A 21,631-nucleotide genomic window follows, 5' to 3' on the forward strand; every position below is an offset into this window, starting at 1 on the left:
TTAATAAATGATAACCAGAAAGGTTGTTCGTGAGGACTGTTTAACTTAAATTTTTTTTTTTTTTTGTCTTTTTCGTTTTTATCAGTACCAGGGATCAAACTCACAACTGCCTGCTTGCAAGGCAGGCGCTTATGCTGCTGAGCTAAATCCCCAGCCCCTCAAGTAACTTAATTTAGAGCAAATGTCTTGGAATATGCCAGGAGAGATAGTGTTTGCCTGGAATTCCAGCATTTGGGAGGCTGAGGAAGGAAGATCATTTTAAATTCTGGGTCATCCTATGCTACTATAATGTGAGACTGTGTTTCAAAAAAACAGATCTCTTGAACTAGCAAGTTAGTAATTAGCAGACTATTATGCATCAACCTCAATACTCATTCTATCTCTGTCTCTGAGCAGCTCTGGCCCTGGCCCGTATGATACTATCTTGTAGGTCTAATTAGACCAGTGAGAAAATACTGTTAAGCACTAAAACAGTTACAATTATAACAGATGGTTTTCCAACGGGTACATCTCCAGCAATAGGTCATATCTTGCAGAGACCTGGACTGTTCAATTTGCCGAGGCACCAAACCTGATTTTGTGTCAGAAAATAACTCTCGAAGCCTTTTTCTTTATCCTCAAAACGGCGGGGCCTATCTTAGCTCAAGAGGTTCGATATATACAATGAAAAAAGACTGTGTAATTGGCTGATATCCAGTAGGCATTCAATAAATGTCTCTTCGGGGCTGGGAATTTAGCTCAGCAGCACAAGTGCCTGCCTTGCAAGTGTGTGGTCGTGAGTTCAATCCCTGGTACCGATAAAAAAGAAAAAGACAAAAGAAAAAAAAAAAAAAGAAAGAAATGTCTCTTCACGCAGAAGGACATTGGGAATGCAGACCTCGACCCACATTTAACCAGCCTTGGAGTTGTGAGGCCCCTACTCTTGTGGACCTTCTGGGAATCTCGGGCTAGCTTGAGAGCCATTGGCATTTTCCCGCGCACAAGGCAGGGCGGAGCGAGGCTGGCTTACACGTAGCAGACCCACATATCACCAGGACTACACCTCCTTTTGGGAACCACGCGGGGCCACTTAGCAGGTGCCATCCACTGGGATTCAGGGCTGGAAGTTAGCCCTGTCAGCATCCCCGGTCGGTCTTCCCTCAATTCTGGAGTCCTTAGCGGTGCATCTAGAACCCGAGCACCAAAAACTGTCTTGGGGTGACCTCGCTGGGCAGCATGGTGGGAGTTGTAGTCCCCGCCTGCAACTTGTGGAGGCTAGGCTTGCGGTGATTGGCTTGTTCATATCACGTGACGAAAAAGCAGGCCGAAGGGGAGCAACTGACGGTTCTTCATGAGGTCATCGTAGCGCGACGAAGAGGTGGAGCTGTGGTCTCTACCCTGAAGGTAATTATCTGTGAGCCCCAGAAATGTAAATTTTTTCTTGTCTTTGGTAAACTTTCCTTTATTTTTTCTTTCATTTGTCTCCACTACCTTTGCTTTGTCGGTTTCACACAGTTGCGGGGGGCGGTGGTGGTGACTGAAGCAGGCCGCGGGGAGGGAGGAGTCGTGCGCTGGCGACGCCTTGTGGCACCTCCCCGGGTCGTGACGTAGCGGTCACGTGACGGACAGGGCTGCCTCTGCTGCCGCCGCCGCTTTGTAAGAGGCACATTGGCAGGTAACGAGCGGCGGCGGCAGCGGCGGTGCTGGCGGTTCCCGAGTCCAGCGAGGAGAGCAGCGGTAATTGCCAACTTCTCCCCTCCTTCCCTTGTTGCGAGGCTTTGAGCACCATAATGAGAGTGCTCTAGGTTCAGGTTAGGTCTTCGGAGTCCTCACCCCCTTTCAGGCTCGTCCACCGCCCAACCGTGGGGACTCGGCCGAGCTTCCCTTGCTGGCTTCACGTTTCCTTAGTGTGACCAGGCCCGGGCACCTTCCTTCCTTCGGCTCAGGGAGCCTTGTACTCCTTCCAGTATTTCCCGGTTCCAATTGGCTGGGCCCCACCCAGCCCCAGGGGGCGCCTTCCCCTCCCCCCTTCGGATTTCTGACCTGGAGGGTGTAGTTTTCTCTCCCACCTTGGTCTCTGCCTAGCTGTCGCTCTTACCTTGACCCCCTTTCCACTGTCCGCTCCTGCCGGTGATCCTGTAACTGGCCTATCTAGAACCCAGCTTCTGCTCTCTTTAGCCCTTTTCGGTTTACTTTGGAGGCATGTTCATTTCTCCCTTTCATTCTTAGAGGGATCTTGTCTCAACTCAGTTTTCCTCTCATTTCCGATTCTTGTGGTTTGGTTGTGTCACATCTTATTCTTTAATGTAGGCTTAGAGTGCCTGGTAAACTGTCTGTTACATATTCAAAGTGTTATTCTTTCACTGGTTCTTTGCAAGTTATTTTGCCCGAGTCACAGTGGCACTCGGCTTCCCCACTTTTCTCCCGGAGTTTTCAATCTAATTAGTTGCCCAGGCATCTCAACCGTCGCCACTGTACTCTCTTCCCCTTGTTCTTTCTCGAGGGTGAGTCTATCGTCATTCCTGTTAGACATAATCTTATAGTTTACTACCACTTCTATCGGGTGTTGATTCTACTTTATGTTAAGGGTATTTATTTAAGTTTACTGTTCTACAGCACTTACATATACTAAAAATTTAGAGGGGAGGAGGGTCGCTACTGGGGATTGATCTAAGCGCTTTTACAATGAGCTGCATCCCAGCCACCCCTCATTTTTTTTTTTTTTAATTTTTGAAACGGGCTTTTGCTAAATTTCCTAGAATGTTCTTAAACTTATGATCCTCTTGCCTCAGCTTCCCAGAGTACTGAGATTACAGACCTGAGGCATTGTGCCTGGCTCATTTCAGTTTTCTCTAAGATTTCCATACAATATCCGAAGATGATCGTTTATTTGCAGGCCATGTAATTAAAATTTTTAGTCAACTTAGTTCTTTTTCTCTTACACAATGTTTTGCCTCTAGTTACTGTGTTCTCACCGTTCCCTGTGAATTGTCCTTTTTGATATTGGTAAAAGTTGGAAGGGAGGTGACTCCCATACCTAAACTATAGTTTAGGCATTGAGTGGGCACATTGGTGTAGTTCACAGGAAAGGGAGTAAATTCTACTCCATGGAGATCTTCCAACATCTCTTAAAGGCTGAGGGGCCTCTTGGTCTTCCATTTGCTAGGAAGACTTCTGTTACCATTAGGCAAAGCTAGTTAGTTTCCCACACCACTCTTCCACTTGATGCCAGTGTGCTCTGATTTTCCTACTTAAGGCTGTGGTGAGAGATTTTCGTATACCATTGTCCTTGTTTCCTCACACTTCTGATTTTCCCATTTGCTTTCTGATAGCTTCTTACACTAAACAGTTACTTTTCTTTTTTTTTCTGTTGAGACAGGATCTCACTATGCAGCTCAGACTGGCCTTGAGCTCACCAGTGCTGGGATTACGGGCGTGCGTCACCATGCCCAGCTTCCTAACTAGGTACCTTGGAGGAGACTTTTTTTTTAAATTATTTTTTATTTTTTATTTTATTTTATTTTTAAATGACTAGAGAGCGCCCGCACGTCTCGAAGACGTTTTGGTTTTTTAAGACAGCGTCTTGCTGTGTATGTAATCCAGGCTTTCACTGAGCTGTCTATGCAGCACTTGCTGGCTTTGCACTTGCTTCCTTCATGCCTCAGTCTCTTGAGTTCCGGGATTTATTTATTTATTTATTTATTTATTTTATTTTCGAGTTCCGGGATTATGGACATATGCTACTATGCCCAGTTATGAGAGATTTTTGTCTTGATTGAAAAGTGGCTGGGGGGCTGGGGATTTAGCTCAGCGGCATAAGCGCTTGCCTTGCAAGCAGGCAGTCGTGAGTTCGATTCCTGGTACCGATAAAAAGGAAAAAGACAAAAAAAAAGTGGCTGGAGTTGGTGGCATGGAAGAGAATGAGGCCATGCAAAGGGAATGAGGCCATGCGAAGATTGTGGTAATGGCCTCTCCTGCCTGTTTCCTGCTGCTCTGGTTTCCCTTGGCCTCTCTCTTTAAATACGGGCTGGACCAGCAGTCACATGGAGCTTCCTTTGGAACTATGCTGGAACACCAACACCTCTGCTCCCCTTTCCTGGTGATTGGGGAAGCCTGTGCCGTGCTCACCGGGATGTTTTTGTTCAAAGCGGCTTTTACTGTTTGGGGGAAACGTTGGAGAAAATAGGTTTATTTTATTTTAGTATGTATTTGCGTTTTGATGGAAACTGGTTACTATTTCTACCTTAAATATGAAATACATGTTGATAGTGTAATCATGTCTTGAGTATTTGAAATGGTATGAAGTCACTTTATTTTTAAATTGTTAGCTTTTTTTTTTTTTTTTTTTTTTTTTTTTTGGTATGGGGATCAAACTCACAATTTCACCCTTCCCAGGAACCAGAAAGCTAACAATTTAGGGCTGAGCTAAATCCCCAGCCCTAAATTGTTAGCTTTTTGGTTCCTAGTCCTTTTGTTAAATGATGAGTTATTTATTTACTTATTTATTTTTGGAGTTGTGTGTGGTATTGTTCGTTGGTCAGCCTGGGGGTGCATGGTAAGTTCAAGGCTAGCCTGAACTAAGTGAGGCCCTGTTCCAAAAACAAAGAAAATACACCCCCAAAACAAAAGAACCCGCCCTCCATCTCTTTTGTACTTTGGAGACTGAGCAGGGAGATCATATTTGAACCTAGCCAGGTCAGTTTAGGGACTTTAAGGAGGTAGGTGCGCTGGGACTGACTGTACCTCAGTATGAAGGCTTAGAATTGTCTTTTTTTTTGAGATGTGGTTCAGGTTGGCCTTAAGCTCACTTTTGTAGCTTAAACTGGCCTCAGACTCACCAGGATCCTCCTATGTGCTGGGATTACAGGGACCCACCACCACATCCAGTATTGGTCCTTCGTTCTTAAACTCATTTCATATCTCCTTGTGAAGTAACACGTGTCAGCAAATGTCAGTTTACTCTTAAATTAATTGAGTAAATGAAGTGTCCTTAAAAGCTGGTCTGGCCCCTATGGTGAGGTAGTAATATCTGTTTTAGCATCTGTTTTTGTTTGTAAAACTAAGAGGGGAAATGAACCTAAGGAAAGTAAAGAGAAGATTGGTAGGAAATTTCACCCATGTTAGCCTGTGATGTATTTTGAAGTGAATTTGAGCCAATTAACAAGTTTCTTTTTGTTGTTGTTGAGATGGGGTTTTCGTATCAAAATTTAGGATGGCCTTGACTGAGCCTAGGCTAGTCTGGAAATCACAATTCAACCTCAGCCTCCTGAGTGCTAAAATTGCAGGTTTGTGCTGCTACACCTGGCTTAATTTCATTTTCTTTTTGAAGTTAAAGGACCAAATTTATGTTATTTTGACAATTACAGTGTAACTGCAGGTGGGTGTGGTGATGGGCTGCTTGTAATCTTATTTATCATACTTCTCTGCTGAAGCAGGAGGACTGCAAACTCCAGCCTGCCTGAGGAATTAGTGAGAGTGGCTGCCCCTCTCCCCCTCAGGAAAAAAAAAGGTGAGGGTCTGGGGATGTAGCTCATTGTAAAGGCCCTGGGGTTCAGTGTTTAGTGTAGTGCTCCATCTCCCCAGAAATGTAAGGTATATTCTTGTTTGTTTTGGTTAGTTTTGTGTCTTTAAATTTCAAATTTGCCATCCTCTTGGCTCAGCCTCACAGAGTGCCTGGGGGTGTTTGCTTTCCATGCCTTGCTAAGCAAATCATGTTCTCGTTTTTTGGTTCTCTGAGACAGGGTCTCATGTGTAGTTCAGGCTGCTCTTGAGCTCACTGTGTAGTCCAGTTTGGCCTCTTGGCAATCCTGCCTCAGCCTGAGTGCTGGGATTACAAATGGTGCACCATTCCCAGTGCAGCTCATTTGAGTTGGAGGCATAAAATAAGGCTTGCATGTAGGAGAGAAGGTGTTGCATTTAAGACTAGGCAGTGCTTTCTTTCTTTTTTTTGTTACCAGGGATTGAATTAGACCTCGTGCTTTCTAGGCAGGTACTTAATGCCACTGAATTAAATCCCTGACCCTAGGCAGTGCTTTCTTTACTTTGTTTTTCTGACAGTGACGAAATTTATTCAAGAAGGCAAAAGTGTAGCCAGGTGTGGTGGTGCACACATAATCCTAGTACTCAGGAGACTGAGGCAGGAGGTTTGCTCTGAGTTTGAGGAGTCTGGGCTACAACGTGAGTTCAAGTTCAGCCTGAACTGTGTAACAAGACCCTGTCTCAAAACAACAATAAGAAAACACCAGGAGTGAAGGGGTAGATTGTCTGCAGAGCAAGCTTGGCCTGAATAAAGAAAGAGTAAGAGCAAAAATAAAAGTGTGCTGAGTCTCCAGAATGCAATGTGGACACTCCCAGAAAGTTAAGATGGCTTGTTTTTTGTTTTTTTCTTTTTTTATGTGTGGCAGTCTCACTATATGGTTCTGGCTGGCCTGGAGCGCACTACCTAGAACAGGCTGGCTTTGAACTTATAGCAGTCTTTCTACATCAGCCGCGTGTTGGAATTATAGGAGTGCACCACCATACCAGGCTGGCCTTTCTTTTTTTTTTTGGTACCAAGAATCAAGCTCATGACCTTGGGCCATGCAGGTTTTGTGCCATTGAGCTGTATCCCGGCCCTAACTTTTCTAAGGTTGTTGGGAATAGTTTTTTTTCTTCATTTGGAATTATAAAGGTTAATAGAGCATATTTGTGCTTGAGTCTAAAGCCTTATACAAGTTTTGTTGACAATTCTTTTTGTTTCTGGTACTAGGGATTGATTTTTTTTTAATCGGTACTAGGGATCGAACTCACGACCTGCCTGCCTGCAAGGCAGGTGCTTATGCCACTGAGCTAAATCTCCAGCCCCAGGGATTGATTTTGTTTTGAGATAGCATCTTCTTAAACTATTGAAACTTGTGATCCAGGCTGGGCATCTGGTTCCCAACCCTATATTTATTTAATTTGGGAGGGCTTGTTTATTTTATGGTGCCAGGAATCAAACTCAGGACCTTGTACTTGCCAGGCACACACTTTGCTGCTGAAATATATATCCCTGGCCCTTGATTTTGTTTGTTTTGTCTTGTTGAGACAGGGTCTCACTATGTAGTTCAGGCTGGTCTTGAACTCACTTTGTAGCCCACACTGGTCTCAAACTTGCAATGATCCTCCTGCCTCAGTCTCCCAAATGCTGAGATTACAGACGTGAGCCACCACGCCTGGCTCACACCTAGCTTTGATTTGCTTATTTATTTATTTATTTAGGGTTTATTTTTGTAGTATAGGCTGCCCTTTAACTCACGGTGATCCTCTTGCCTCAGCCTCTGGAGTGCTGGGATTATAGGTGTGAGCACTTGTCTGCTCTTTTGTTACGGTTTTGAGACCAGTGTAGTTCAGACTGGCCTTGAACTCATGAGGATCCTTCTGCTGCTTCAGCCTCTTTGGCTGAGATTACAAGCATGCTGCATCAGGCCTAGCATCAAGCCATTCTTATTTTTACTTTTAGACAGGTTCCCACATTATGTAGCCCAGGTTGGTCTTGAACTAAGGTGATCCTCTCACCTCAGCCTCCCAAGTGCTAGGATTATAGGAACATGCCACCATGCCCAGCTGTTTTTTATTTTTAAATTCAAGACAGGATCTGGTCGAATTGTCAAATTGCCTGTTCTGAGCTGTAATTTGTGATTCTCCTGTCTCAGAGAATTTTGGGATTACAGGCATGTGTCATTGTACCTGACAAGTTTTTGCTTAATTTTTAAAATTTTTATTTACTTAATTTTGTCTTTTTGAGACAGGGTTTCATTATACAGTTTAGGCTCGCCTTGCGTTTACTTTGTAGCCCAGGTTAGTTTTGAACTCTTTAACAATCATCCTGCCTAGCCTCTTGAGTGCTGGGATTATAGGGGTGAGCCACCACTCAGCTTTTTGCTTGATGTTTAAGCACTTTTACTTACTTTTTTAAAAACATAGCAGAAGAGAGCATTATTTATTGTACATGTGTTACACTTGGCCACAACTGAGAATAGTTGTAGTCCGGAATGCCACAGGTTCAGGGCAAAAAAAGACTAGGGATTGGTTTAGTTATGAACAAGGTGAATCTTTAAGATAGTCTTGGTGATAAGATGGCAGGGATGTTCCAATCCATTGAGACACATTCTAGACAGTAGGATGTAGACCAGCAACTTGTACCAGCATTCTCAGCCTCCAGCACTCCTTATTTCTGCTCTGTTGACCTCCATAGGTATATAAGCTGCTCTATTTGGACCTGTCGTTCCTCCTCTTCCTCGTTTTTTTTTTTGAGACAAGGTCTCTATAATTCATGCTACCCTTGAACTCACTATGAGCTAGCCTGAGCTGGCTTCCAACTCACAATAATCTTCTTGCTTTAGCCTCCTGAGTGCTGGGATTACAGGAATGTGCAACCATTTCCAGCTATTTATCCATTTTATTTATTTATTTAGTCTTTTATTTAGATAGGGTCTTACTATACAGTTCAGACTGGCCTTGAACTCACTTTGTAGTCTAGGCTGGCCTTGAACTTAGTGATTCTTCTGCCTCAGCCTCCCAAGTGCTGGTATTACAGGCATGTGGCACTATGCCTGGCTCACAACATAGTTTTAAAGTCATTTATCATAAGTTGATTTCTCACTTCCATTAAGATGTATTTTATTTTGTTTTTATTTTTTTGTTTACTATGCTGTTCAGGCTGGCCTTGAAGTCACTTTGAAGCTCAGACTGGCTTCAAATTTGCAGCAATCCTCTTGTCTCAGCTTCTCAAGTGCTGGGATTACAGGAGTGTGCCATCACACTTGGCCAAGATAAAAAATAGTTTTCAAAAATGACTGGGGATGTAGTTCAGTGTGAAGTTCAGTTTGCAGTACCATACAAATACATAATTTTCTGCTGTAATACGGGGTTTGGAATCGTAGCTCAGTTGTACAGTGCTTGCATAGCTTGCACAGGCCTCAGGAATATAGCCTTAGCACCAGAAAACAAAAAGCAAAATTAAAAAAACTTACTATAATATTAATTAAATGCTTCTTTAAATTATTGGAGACCAGAAGATCTCTTAAAAATTTTTAGCTTTGGTACTTTAGGTTACTTAGTTCTGTTTTAATTTATTATGGTTGGAAGTGTTACAGTAATGGTAGGAAAATATTTATATCTACTATAGAATAATTCAGCTATTAAAAGAATAAAAAATTTTGTTAGTTAAAATAGGCCATTCACTGTTTTATTTCCACAGAAGAGTATTCATTTAAAACTTTACCCAAAGATCCTAGGGGTGTTGGTAGCACAGTGGAATGTGAATGTGGCTAGTGCAATGGGGTACCTAAGCAAATTCACATGCAGCGCTCAGCCTGGCCAGCTGTGGGAAGAGTGGTAGAGACTCCTGGAACGTATCAGATGTACATGTGTTCATTTCTAGTGTCATGGTGGTTGTCTGACCAATTTTTTTCAGCAACAGATAGTGGTTTTAGTAGTTCTTTGGTGGACTCTAATATACTCAATCTTGCTGCATAGGTGGGCGCTTTTAACAGGCTGCTGCTGCTTTTTTTTGGTATTGGGGATTGAACTCATGACCTCATGTTTGCTATGTAACACTTATGTCACTGAGCTAAAACTCATCCCCCCATCTTTTTGTCTTTTTGAGACAGGGTCTTTCTGCAATTTGAGGTGGCCTTGTGCTCACTTTGTAGCCCAGGTTATCCTCCAACTTGCAGTGATCCTCTTGCCTCAGCCTTCTGAGTGCTGGGATTACAGGAGTACACCACCACACCTGGTCTGACAGGCTGCTTCTTACTGTCTCTTGAAGAGAATGTCTCAAGTGTCTATTCACAAAGAACATAAAAGCATGTTGCTATGGGAGCCATGCTCCCCAAGCCATATGGGTCATGGATATCCTATAGCTAGATCCACACATCAACAGTTCCCAACTTTCAGCTCATGCCTCATTTTTATTGGCAAGGTGCTTGTCTTTAGCAAGTGCTTCAGGAAGTACCTTTCTCTTTGGTATCAGCAAATATGAAAGGAAAACATCCTTGGAAAATTCACTTCAGGTGGTTTAGTAAAGCGGTCTGCATGGAAGTGATTTGAGTCCTGTGAATGACCACTAGCATCTGTTCTTTTGGAAGTTGCTAAAGGAACATGGTGTATCTTGGGGGTTCCTGGAGTCTCATTAATTTCATGTGTCTTATGTGACTGCCAGACTTCCTTTCCATGATGAGCTTTGGTAGCCTGTTGGTTTCTAAAAGCAGCCCAAGAATAACCATCTTTTTGTTCATCCTCAAAAGCATTCCAGTCTATAACTTGGCTATGACCAGATGAACTGAAATCTACAAAGTCATCAGAGTCTTGAAAAGCACTGCAGTCATTGTAAATTTTTGGTACAAAATCAAAATCTCCAAACTCTCTTGTCTTACCCATTTTCAGTTTTCAGACAGGCTCAGTACCTGTCCCACTCAACTTTGTGCCATCTGACATTCCTCAGATAAACTATCAGGCATCTATTCTAGGTCACTCAGGAAATAACATTTTCTCTTAGCAAAAAGTAGCATTTATATGATAGTGATATCATCTGTTGATTCTTGAGTACCAGTAGTGAGGGGTGGATTGTTGCCTCTAGCTGTGCCAGAGTCACTAAAATCCTCATTGGTGTCACGGCAAGTTACAAAGTCATTACTACTATCACTATTTTTTACATATGTAAAATCATCCAAAACATTTTCTTCTGTGGGCTTTGGGAGTTAGTAAACATTCTTCCTTTCTTTGTGAGTTTGTTTTACTTTATTTTGGTATGAGGGTTTGAATTCAGAACCTTACACTTGTTGGGCAGGTGCCTTTGCCACTGAGCTAAATCCCTGTCCCATCTTTCTTCTTTGGAAGAACCAATATCTGGCTCATCTGGAGCTGCCATGTTGGGCATGGCTCAAAGTTCTGGGGAGGAACTGACCCCCTGGGGAAGGACCAGCTACATGGGGGTGGTAAGACTGGAAGGCAGGCTATTCCTTAGCCTTTCGGGCCTGCTCAGTGATGGCTCACCTGGAGTTTGAGCCGTGCTGGAGACCCTGCCTTCCGAAGTCACCTCCATCTCCTTTGTGGAGACCCCTCTGCATACTCCGCATATTCCCCAGTTCTTACTTATTTTTTGGTGCTGGGGATCGAACTCACGACTTCGTGTTTGCCAAGTAGGCACTTAGCCGCTGAGGCCTCCCCCCGCTCCCCGTCTAAATCCCTGGCCCCTCAGTTTTCATGTAAGGTACTTTGAAGATGGTGATATTCAAATATTGGTGTGTATCAGGTTTGTGATAAACAGAATTAATGATTCAGTGAGTCTAGAGTGGATCCTGGGGTGCTCCTTATGCTGCTAGTTCAGACACCACAGTTTTTTGTTTTATTTATTTTATTTTGTTTTTTTTTGTACTGGGAATCCAGCTCATGCCCTTGTGCTTGCCAGGATCCCTAGATACTATAGTTTGAGAACCATTGTTAAAAATATAAGTAATGGTTTGACATTCTACTGCACATTAAAAACCTAAGAGTTTTGTTTTTTCATTTTCTTTTCTGTGGTTTTTTTTTTTGGTTTGTTTGTTTGATTTGGTACTGGGATTCAATTCACGACCCCTGTGCTTGTCAGGCAGGAGCTATATCCCTGGCCTGTTCACTTTCTTTTTCCTTTTTTTCTTTTTTAAGAGCAGAATATATTTATTTAGAGGAAGAAAGCTTCTATCTGAGAGAGAGAAGAGGTTTCGAGTGGGTAGTACATTTTCTTTTTAAGTTGAAGTATAATTCCTATGCCAAAAATTCATTATGCGCCTCAGCAGTTTTTAGTCTATTGACAGCGTGTAAGCCTTATCTCTCTAATTCTAGAACATTTTCATCACTCTAGAAAGGGCCCCAAGCACACTGCAGTGACACACATTGAGTCCTCCTAGCACTTGGTGACCACTGATATATTATTCTTTTTGTTTCTGTGATTTGTTTCTTCTGAACATTACATATAAATGGATTCATACGTTATACATAATAAGATCTTTTGTGACTGATTTTAGCATGATGGTTTTAAGGTTTATCCATGTGGTAGCATGTATCAGAACTATTACTTTTAGTATTTAAATTAATATCTTACGTAGTTATACTTAATTTTGTTTATTCTTTCATCTGTTGATCAGAGTGTAGGTTGTTACTGTTTGGCTATTGTGACTCATTCATGTACACTTTTTGGGTGAGCATGTTTTTCAGTTCTCTTGGGTATGTACCTAGGAGTAGAATTGCTTGGGTATGTGGTAATTCAGTATTTAAATGTTTAGGAATTGCTTGGAGAACTTCTAAGAACATAACAGATACCGAGTCCTGATTTTAATATGACTGGAGACTCATTTTTTTCTTGGAAGTTCCTTAGATGGTTGTATTCTGATAAGTACCGCATGCTAATCCCCATTGCACCATTGGAGCTCTGATAGTTGTATTCTGCAATCAGGGTTGTTATCCATTCTTCCAGAGGTTTTTTTTTTGTTTGTTTGTTTTTTTGTTTTTTTGTTTTAAATACTCAGGATTGAACCCAGGGCCATCTTACTGAGCTACATACCTAGCCCTTTCTTATTTTTTATTTTGAGAGACTGTCGTTCCGAGTTACAGAGTTGACAGTGCTAAGCTTGAACTTGTGATACACCTGCTTTGGTCTCCAGAGTGCTGAGATTACAGCACAGTTGGCTCTTGTTAAACATTTTGACTTCTGTAGAATGCCACATTTATCAAGTACTAATTCTGACAGACCTAGGTGGAGACTTTTGTGGAGTAGCAGTTTTTCTGGGTTTCTTCCTAACTCCTTTTACTGTAGTATTTTGTTGGTTTCTGAAGCCCACTGTGCGGCTTTACACTTAGTTTGTTTTGTCTTTGTCTTTTGAGACAGGGTCTTACTATGCAGTTCTGGCTGGCCTTGAACTCACTTTGTAGCTCAGCTGGCTTCAAACTCACAGTGATCCTCTTGTTTCAGCCTCCCAATGAATGCCACCACACGCCACACGGCTTAACCTTAAAATTAAAACATGGCAATGAATAACAGCATAATTGTTTAGCAGTTTTTTATAGCTGTGAGAAACCTGGGAGAATTTAGAGATGGAGGATTGAAAGCAAAAAAGTGTAGCTGGGTGTGGTGGTGCACACTGTAATCTAGCACTTTGAGAGGCTGAGGCAGGAGGATTGCTGCAAGTTCAAGGGCATCCTAGGCAGTATAGTGAGTTCAAGGCCAGGCTGACCTATATAGTGAGACCTTGTATTGGAAAAAACAACTAAGGAAACAAATCTCAGAAACATTAGCAGACAGGCCCCCACCAAAAAAAGCCAAACCAACCCAGATTTGTAGATGTGCCATTGTACATGTGAATGTGTACAGTTTTTGGGGTAGTCCAGATGGTAACACATAGGAAGGTGAATAGAATCTGATAAAAGGGCAGAGGAGATTGTGTATTTGTTTTTTAACTTTTTTTTTCTTAATCGGTACCAGGGATTGAACTCACGACTGCCTGCTTGCAAGGCAGGTGCTTACGCCGCTGAGCTAAATCCCCAGCCCCTAGATTGTGTATTTGTATGTTTTGTAAAAATTATTACCAAATTTATGAGGAAGTTAGTATGTTCAGGCAAGTTGATGATTTACAGAATTCTATTTTGATCTGATTTTAGTCTCAAAGTTTTTTTGAGATAGGGTCTTGCTGTCTAATCTCTCTCTTTCCTAGTCTTTCTCTCTGTCTCTCTTTTTATAACAGACCTTTCATTAGTCCGTGTCTGGGGACTAGTAATCTTTTAATGAAGATTCCGTATTGGTATTATTTAGCCTTTTTTTAATCTTTGTTTTTTGTGTTTTTGGAATTGAGTTTAGGATTACTGTACCACTGAGCTACATCCTCAGCCATTTTTATTTTATGGTATCTTGCTAAATAACCTGGGAGGGCCTGAATTTGGCTTTTTCCTGCCTCAGCCTTCACAAATTCTGGGATTATAGGGCACTTTACACAGTAGTATAGTCACTTGTTAGGTTTGCTCGTATAACGTGGGAATGTAGCCCAGTGCAAAGGCCCCGTGTTCAATCTCTGGTTCTACAAAACAAAACAAAAAGGGAATTCCCTTGTACTTTCACAATTTATAGATTTTGTGAAATATTGTGTATAGTATAATTTAAAAGTTCTTTTGGTGGGGGAGAGTGAGGGTTTGAAGTTAGGGTGAAAGGTGTTTCTGAAGTGAAGTTAGCAACAACAACAAGAAAAGGTTCATGAATAATGAGAGACTTTTCAAGGAATTGAGGTCAAAGAATTCTGGGTAGCTTCTAGATTAAAGAGAAGGTTTAAGAGATGGGGATGTAGCTCAGTAGCAGAGTGCTTGCCTTCCATCTTTATTTTGTTTTGGTGTTTTTGGAACAGGATCTCTCTATGCAATTCAGGCTCTCGAACTCACTGTACCTCAGGTGATCCTGCTATCTGAGCCTCTCTTCCCTACCTCAGCCTCCTGAGTACCGGAGTTACAGGTGTGCACCACTGTGCCTAGTGTCTTGCATGTTCGAAGCCCTAGGTTCAGTTTTCAGTATTCTTCCCCTCAAAAAGAGACATTTTAGATCTAAGAAAGATGAATTGAGATGGGACATGAGCTGGATGTGGTGTTGCACACCTATAATTCTAGCACTGGGGAGGCTGAGGCAAGAGGATCACTCACTGTGAGTTATGGGGGAAGCCTGAACAACATAGCTAGATCCTGTCTCAGAAAAACAAAGAAAAAGGAATAGGATGTGTACAAAAGCAGCCACAGGCAGTTAAATATTTTTCTCATTCCCTTACCTTAGGAAATTAGAAGAGAAATGTGACTGTAGTAAGGAAAATTTGATGTCCTGTGACAGAACATGAAGTTCAGGACTTTGCTGACACTCATCTTTTTCATAGGCAGCTTACATGCACAGGGCAGCTGATAACCTTGTGGTTCCCATGTCTGCCAAGTGTTGGTGGAGGGAAGTTTAGCCTTGTCCACCAGTTACTAGAGGCCTGACTATGGCCTCTGCATCTGGAGAATAAAACTATCAGTTTGGTCAGCTACTGGCCTGCAGGACACTAGTAGTTGAGCTGCATGGAATTAGGTCTTACAGTTGAGTACTTTAGTTCTTAGTTACTCACTGATTGGGCATATAGACTTTTTGTTGGCTATTCTTGTTTTCTCAAATTGTTTTGAGTTTATTTAATGTAAATAGATTAATCTTAATCTACTTAGTCTATTTAATTTATTCTTTTTTTTTTTTTTTGGTACTGGGGATTGAATTTGTAACCTAGCGCTTGCCAGGCAGTGTGTGTTGCTAAACTAAACCCTTTGCCCCGGTTTACACTTACTCTAAATTTCCTTTACAGAAAAAGGTTGAGATTAATGGGTCTTAGTAGGAAAAAGAAGAGCACAAGTTAGAAACTAAACAAAAATAATAAACAAAAGCTGATTATGATGCACATGGTGGTAATCCCAGCTGGTTAAGAGGCTGAGGCAGAAGACTGCAGGTTTGAGGTTGGCCTGGGCAATGTATTGAGAGAGACTCTGTCTTGAAAAAGGCTGAGATTGTAGCTCAGTGGTAGAGGACCCTTGGGTTTGATCCCCAGGACTACAAATAAAACAAAAACAAAGAAACAAATGATAGAGGACAGGGAATTTAGCTCAGTGCCATAAGTGCCTGTCTGTCTAGGTGATGAGTTCGATCACTGGTACCAAAAAAAGAAAAGAAAGAAAGAAATGATAGAGATTCCTAAAGGGAGCACATAGGGGTTTGTGGAAGATAAGGGAGCTTAGTGAGATTCTGACCCAGATGAAATCTTTCTTAATTAGGCATGAGCTATGCAAGTGATGCTGACAGTAGTTACAGGCCTTTGTAAAAGAAGAAGCCAAATTGGGGACTATACAATCTACCATTGTGGTTGAGAGTGTAGACTGTTGAGTAGGTAGCCTAGCTTTGAATTTGTACCTTCACTTGGATTGAGGGTGTCACATACCTAGCTGTGACTGTACTCACTGATAATAATGTATTCCTTAGAGTGCTGCTGGGAAGATTCATGATTTAGTGCTGTGTACATGAAGCCCATAAAATGATGTGAGGCACATAGTGAACTATGTGAGTTTGCTGTCTCTATTATTTATTACTGGTTTTAGACTTTAGAGAATGAGAATACTTACTGTTGAGGTTTTTAAATTTTTTTTTTTGTTTGGTTCTGGGAACTGAACTCAGGACCTTATGCTTGCCAGGAATACTTAATAGTTGAAAGACCCTGGACCCATCCTTGACAGTGTAAGAGATAGTCCTTGCAACAGTAGGCATTCTTGATGGAGACTTGCTTCCTGAACGAACATAAGTTGTATATCCATTTTTTGGGGGAGGGGAGTCTTTTTGAGATAGGTTCTCCTTTTGTGGTTCTGGTTGGCCTTGGGCTCATTTTGTAGCCCAGACTGGTCTTGAACTGGGAAGGATCCTCCTTCAGCCTCCTGAGTGCTGGGATTATTGAAGTGTGCCACACCTGGCTGTATATACTATTTTTAGTGGTGGCTCTTAGCCCATTCATGTTGTCTGATATAATTATTTTGTTGAGCTGGGCATGATTGTGCACATCTATAATCTAGAGTCGGGGGCAGGAAAATTGCCACAAGTTTGAAGTCAGCCTAGGTTTTGTTGTAAGTTCAAGGACTAAACTTTCTGAGACTTCTGGCATTAAAAAAAGATATATATTGTTTGAAAAAGGCACTCATTTTGCTATTAAGATCTTTCCTGAGCTGGGCCTGATGGTATAAACCTTTAATCCCAGCATTGTGGGAGGCTGAGTGAAGAAGATGAGTTCCATCCCAGCTGGGGCCATTCAGTGATTTAACAAGACCCTGTCTCAAAATGAAAGATTAAAACTGGGTGTAGTGGCCCAGTCCTATAATCCCAGCACTTGGGAGTCCAAGACAGGGAGACGGTTGCAATTTGTAGTCAAGCCTGGGCTACATTCTGACTCAAAAAATAAAAAACAAAACAAAACAAAAAAACCCCCCAAAAAGGAGGGGGAAGAAGGGCTGACAATATAAATATAGCTTGGGGCAAAGGTCCTAGATTCAATCCTTAGTACCACAAAAAAAAGTTTGTGGCAGCACCTCTTATCTGTGTTAATAATCTATCACTGTTTATTTGCTTTTAATACACTGAAGTAAATCAAGGTTTTAAAAGTTGGTTGGATGGAGTGGAGTAACTTGGTGCTTCCTGCAGTTCAGGAATGTGAGATATGTATGTTTCAGTTGGTGCTGGGTTATTTTTAGATTCTCTTGCTCTTGTCTGTTTCTAAGAATACTCTTGTGGGATTTTTTTCAGGGTAGTAAAGCTCTTGAGGGTGGAGAGTGATAAGAGGGAGGGAAAACAAGTGTAAACTTAATTCCTGTGGTTGGCCAAATAGGTCTTTCTTGCAGAAGCAATTCTTTCTTTCTTTCTTTCTTTCTTGTTGCTGGGCTTTAGGAGGTTGTAGTTCAATAGTAGAGTTTTGGGGTAGGTGTACAAGGCACTGGGTTCCATTTCCAGTACCACCAAAAAAGATAATTTTATGTGAAATTAATGTAAGAAAAATTTACAAGCCAGAGATGGTGATGCATGCTTGCTCTGGAAGGCTGAGGCAGGGGGATTGTAAGTACAAGCCCAGGCTTGGCAATTTAGTGACTTGGAAAGATCCTGTTTCAAAAAAATAAAAAGAAAATAAATTTATTTGTTGAATTATATATGCCATTAACTTCATGTGTTTTGTTAGCTCTGTTTTTCCAGAGGATTTTAGTCACATTTTTTCCCCCTCTATGCTTGTTCTACAAAATCTCAGTTCTGTTTCTGGCAAATGTACTTTTGTTTGTTTGTTTTTTTTCCCAGTTCAGAGGATCAAACCCAGGTACAGTCCATTTTTTTTTTTTTTTTTCTTTTTTGTAGGAATCAAACTCATGACCTCATGCTATATCTCTGGCTCTGTAGTTCTTTGTATTATTTGAGATTAGGTCTTGCTGAATTGTTCAGGTGGTACTTCAACTTGTGATCCTTGTGCCTCATTCTTTTTCAGTGCTGGGATTATAGGGGTGGATCACTGTGCCACTTTTTCTTTTTTCTTTCTTTTTGAGATGGAAATTGTATTGTGTTGCTGGGACTGGCTAGGTACTCCTGTCCTTAAATGATCCTTCTGCTTGACCATCCTAACTAGTTGGGACTACAGGCATGCCAACTTCTGGGTTCGTGAAGTTATTTTGCTGGGCGTATGTACAGTTGATTTTTGTCTCCTGTCGAAGGTTTATTGTCTACAGGTGTTTTTTTCTATTAGGTATATCTTGTTCCCTTTATATATAGCCCCTCTGCAGATTGAACCCAGGGTACTCTACTACCTAGCTACACCACCTCAACTGAATAATAGCTAGTTTCTTGATTCAAATTTTTGTTTATTTTTATTTTTTGGTACCAGGGATTAAACCCACAACCTCACACTTGCCAGGCAGGTGCTTATGCAGCTGAGCTAAATCCCTGTTTTATTTTTTGAGACAAGGTCTTGCTGTGTTCTACAGGCTGATCTTGAACTCACTATGTAGCCCAGGGTGGCCTCAATGCTGCAGCTGACATCAGTTTTTTTTTTTTTTGTACGCGGGGTCGAATTCACGACTGTGCGCTTGCAAGGCAGGTGCTTATGCTGCTGAGCTAAATTCCCAACCCCTGACATCGCATTTTGAATTTGATTACTGGCAGGTAAAATCTTGACTGGATGCAGTATTTGTCCACCTGCAAATAGAAGAGCAGATAGAACTACATACTGGTAATGGTAGAATGAGTGCTAGTTAAAATTAGTGATGCTCAAGGTTTTGTTTAGAATTACTGAGATCATAGGCATAGGTGTTTATTATTAAAATTAGTTGAAAAGCTACCAGTGACTTGGGGTGTAGTCAAGTGATAGAGTCAGGTGTGGTAGAATGTGTTGAGTGTGCGTGAAGCTCTGGATTTGATCCTAGCATTCTACCCTTAAAAGAGAAATAATAATAGGAAAAAATTACTACAAGTAAAATCTACAACTCTAAAGAACAGTTTCTTGGGCCAAGGAATTAGTGTCTGCCTGGCAAGTGCAAGATTGAGTTCCATCTCCAGTACCAAAACAAAACAAAGCAAAACAAAACCGATTTCTCAAAAACTTGTATTCCAGAGAATGTTTATGTTTTATGTGACCTCTTCTTGAGTTACATGTTTGCCTTTTAACCTTGTTTGGAAGTCTTTCTTACTATACCTACTTTCTTGCAGATTTTCTATTTTGTACACATTATTTTATATATACTGTATATGATGACTTCAGTGAGCAATGACCGTTGTCGAGGTGCTCGGGAAAAAACACAGATTTCAGCAACACAGGCAACACAACCACAGAAACAAGTGGTACAGGTAAGTTCTTATGGAAGTTTTGTTGAGAATTAAGGAAAGTAGACCTTCTTTCTGTTTTTCTTTTTTTCATTTTTAATAGGAAACCTCAGGATTTTGAACTGTGTATTTAAAAAGTAGATAGTAACTAATAGGAAAGAGATTATATTTGGATATGTTCCATGAGAACAGTTTAATCTTTTTTTTTGTACTGGGGATCAAACTTAAAACCTTGAACTTCCCATGCAGGTGCTTATACCACTGAGCTAAATCCCTGGCCTGAACAATTTAATTTTGAATCCAGCTACCTGTTAGCATATAGGATGTCTCCTTTCTGTTTTTATTCCTCCCTCCCTCCCTTTTATCTTTGGAGCAATGGATTGCGCCCAGGGGTTCTTCCTGCTAGGCAAGTACACTGCCACTAAACTGCCCCCAGCCCCTTTATTATTCATTTAAATGAATTTAGACATTTCAACTAAATCCATAAACACAGTATCTGGTACAAAGTTAACATGTACACTGTTTACTAAACTGGCAAACCTCATTTCGGAGGTTGTATGCAAGTGGGTAAATAAGCCTTATCTGCTCCATCCTGATTTCAGATTGATGCTTTGACTATATATTGATAATTATTGATAGTTTTGTTTTGTGATAGTAGGGATCAAACCCAGGGCCACATGCCAGGTGTGTGCTCTACCACTGAGCTACTTCCTTAACGCCTTTTTTTTTTTTGGTAGTGGGATTCGAACTCACAACCTCATGCTTGCCAGGCAGGCACTATGCTGCTGAACTAAATTCCCAACCCACTTCCTTAGCTCTTACGAGTACTTCTTTCTTTTGGGCAGGTGTGTGTGTGTGGGGGGGGCTGGGCTCTGAGAATTGAACCCAAGGCTTTATACTGAGCCACAATCCCCCAGTCCCAATTTTTACTTTTCATTTTGAGATGGGATTTCACTAAGTTGCCAAATCACCCAGGTGGGGCATGAATTTGTTACCTTCCTATCAGTAGCCTAGGGAGTGCTGGGTTACAGGTGGATGCACCATGCCCAGCTAAAAGTGCTCTGTGTGTGTGTGTGTGTGTGTGTGTGTGTGTGTATATTTATTTATTTATTTATTTATTTTTGGGGTGCTGGGGATCAAACTCAGGGCCTTGTGCATGCCAGGCAAAAACTACCACCAAGCTATAGCCCCAGTCCCTGGTTTTGTTTTTGAGACAGTATCTTGGTATATAGCCCAGGCTGGCCTTAAATTCATAATGTAGCCCAGGTTGGCCTCAAATTTGCAGCATTTCTCCTGCCTCAGGCTTCTGAGTGCTGGGATTAAGGTGTAGGTCACCACAACTAGCATTTGAAAATGCTTTTTATCTTTCTTTTTTTTGTCTTTTTGAGATAAGGTCTCACTATACAGTTAAGGCTGGCCTTGAGCTCACTTTGTAACCCAGACTGTTCTTGAATTTGCAACAATCTTCCTGATTGCTGGGATTCCTAAATGCTGGGATTCCGCAGGTGCTACAAGTGTTTCTAACAGTGTTCTGTTTTCATTAAGGAGCACAGTACATAGATTGCTTAATTGTCACATTAAATCCAAAGTTAGGTTAGCTAATATTTTGTTAGTATTTTAGCTTGTATTAACAGAAAGACATTTTTGCTGTGATTGCTCCTAAATAGTCTCATTTTGGTAGGCATTTATTCACAAACCCATGAAAAACAACTTTGGATTTTGGAGGCTAGATTATTCCTTTTTAAATGTATTTGACAGAGTTTATCTTATGGGTGATCTGTTATCAAAGAAATAATTCTGTTGGGTGGGAAGGAGGGAAGAAGAAAAGAAACATTATTTGTGCCTGTAGGACATCTGTGTTGCAGGGAGGAAAAGCATGGGTTCTACACCCTTCACCTGCTGCTTTGACTCTTGTTTATATCTTTGAGTTCATTGTTCATGTTGTTTTCTTGAAACAGCTGTATACAACCGCTTCTGGCTATCTTTTTTTTTTTTTTTTTTGGTCTTTTTCATTTTTATTGGTACCAGGGATCGAACTCACAATCGTCTGCTTGCAAGGCAGGTGCTTATGCCGCTGAGCTAAATCCCCAGCCCCTTCTGGCTATCTTTTGATTTCTTCATCACATTTAATCCTAACAAATTCCAGTGTTTAAATTAACAATCTGGTCCATTATGTTAGCTGTCACTCACCAGACCTTTAAGTGGCTTCCACAAAAGTGACAAAAACAAATATGAATTTATGTGTCCCCACAACATCTATTTAAGATA

The 21,631-nt window shown here is 41.3% G+C and overlaps 1 protein-coding gene and 1 pseudogene across 12 annotated transcripts in view; one reads left to right on the top strand and one right to left on the bottom strand.

Annotated features, from left to right (window-relative positions):
• The first annotated feature begins 1,246 nt into the window (after positions 1–1,246).
• Ubap2 (ubiquitin associated protein 2) overlaps positions 1,247–21,631 on the top strand; it is a 101,315-nt gene continuing 80,930 nt past the window's right edge. For 5 of the 12 annotated variants that reach the window (XR_010039824.1, XR_010039830.1, XM_013153385.3 and 2 more), the window contains exons 1-2: positions 1,569–1,716; positions 19,250–19,387. Coding sequence is in view for 6 of the 12 variants with exons in the window: in XM_013153385.3 (XP_013008839.1) it covers positions 19,289–19,387 (99 nt within the window). In the remaining 6 variants the exon portion in view is untranslated. Of the gene's footprint in view, positions 1,384–1,567; positions 1,717–19,249; positions 19,388–20,208; positions 20,219–21,631 lie in introns of those variants that run through there. The other 7 variants (XR_010039829.1, XM_063226501.1, XM_013153386.3 and 4 more) reach the window with 6 other exon arrangements.
• On the bottom strand, positions 9,778–10,870 carry LOC101787579 (aftiphilin-like; annotated as a pseudogene).

The sequence above is a fragment of the Cavia porcellus genome, unplaced genomic scaffold (assembly GCF_034190915.1).
Source record: "Cavia porcellus strain 051 isolate PalLab524CR breed Dunkin Hartley unplaced genomic scaffold, mCavPor4.1 scaffold_1, whole genome shotgun sequence".
NCBI classification, from domain to species: domain Eukaryota; kingdom Metazoa; phylum Chordata; class Mammalia; order Rodentia; family Caviidae; genus Cavia; species Cavia porcellus.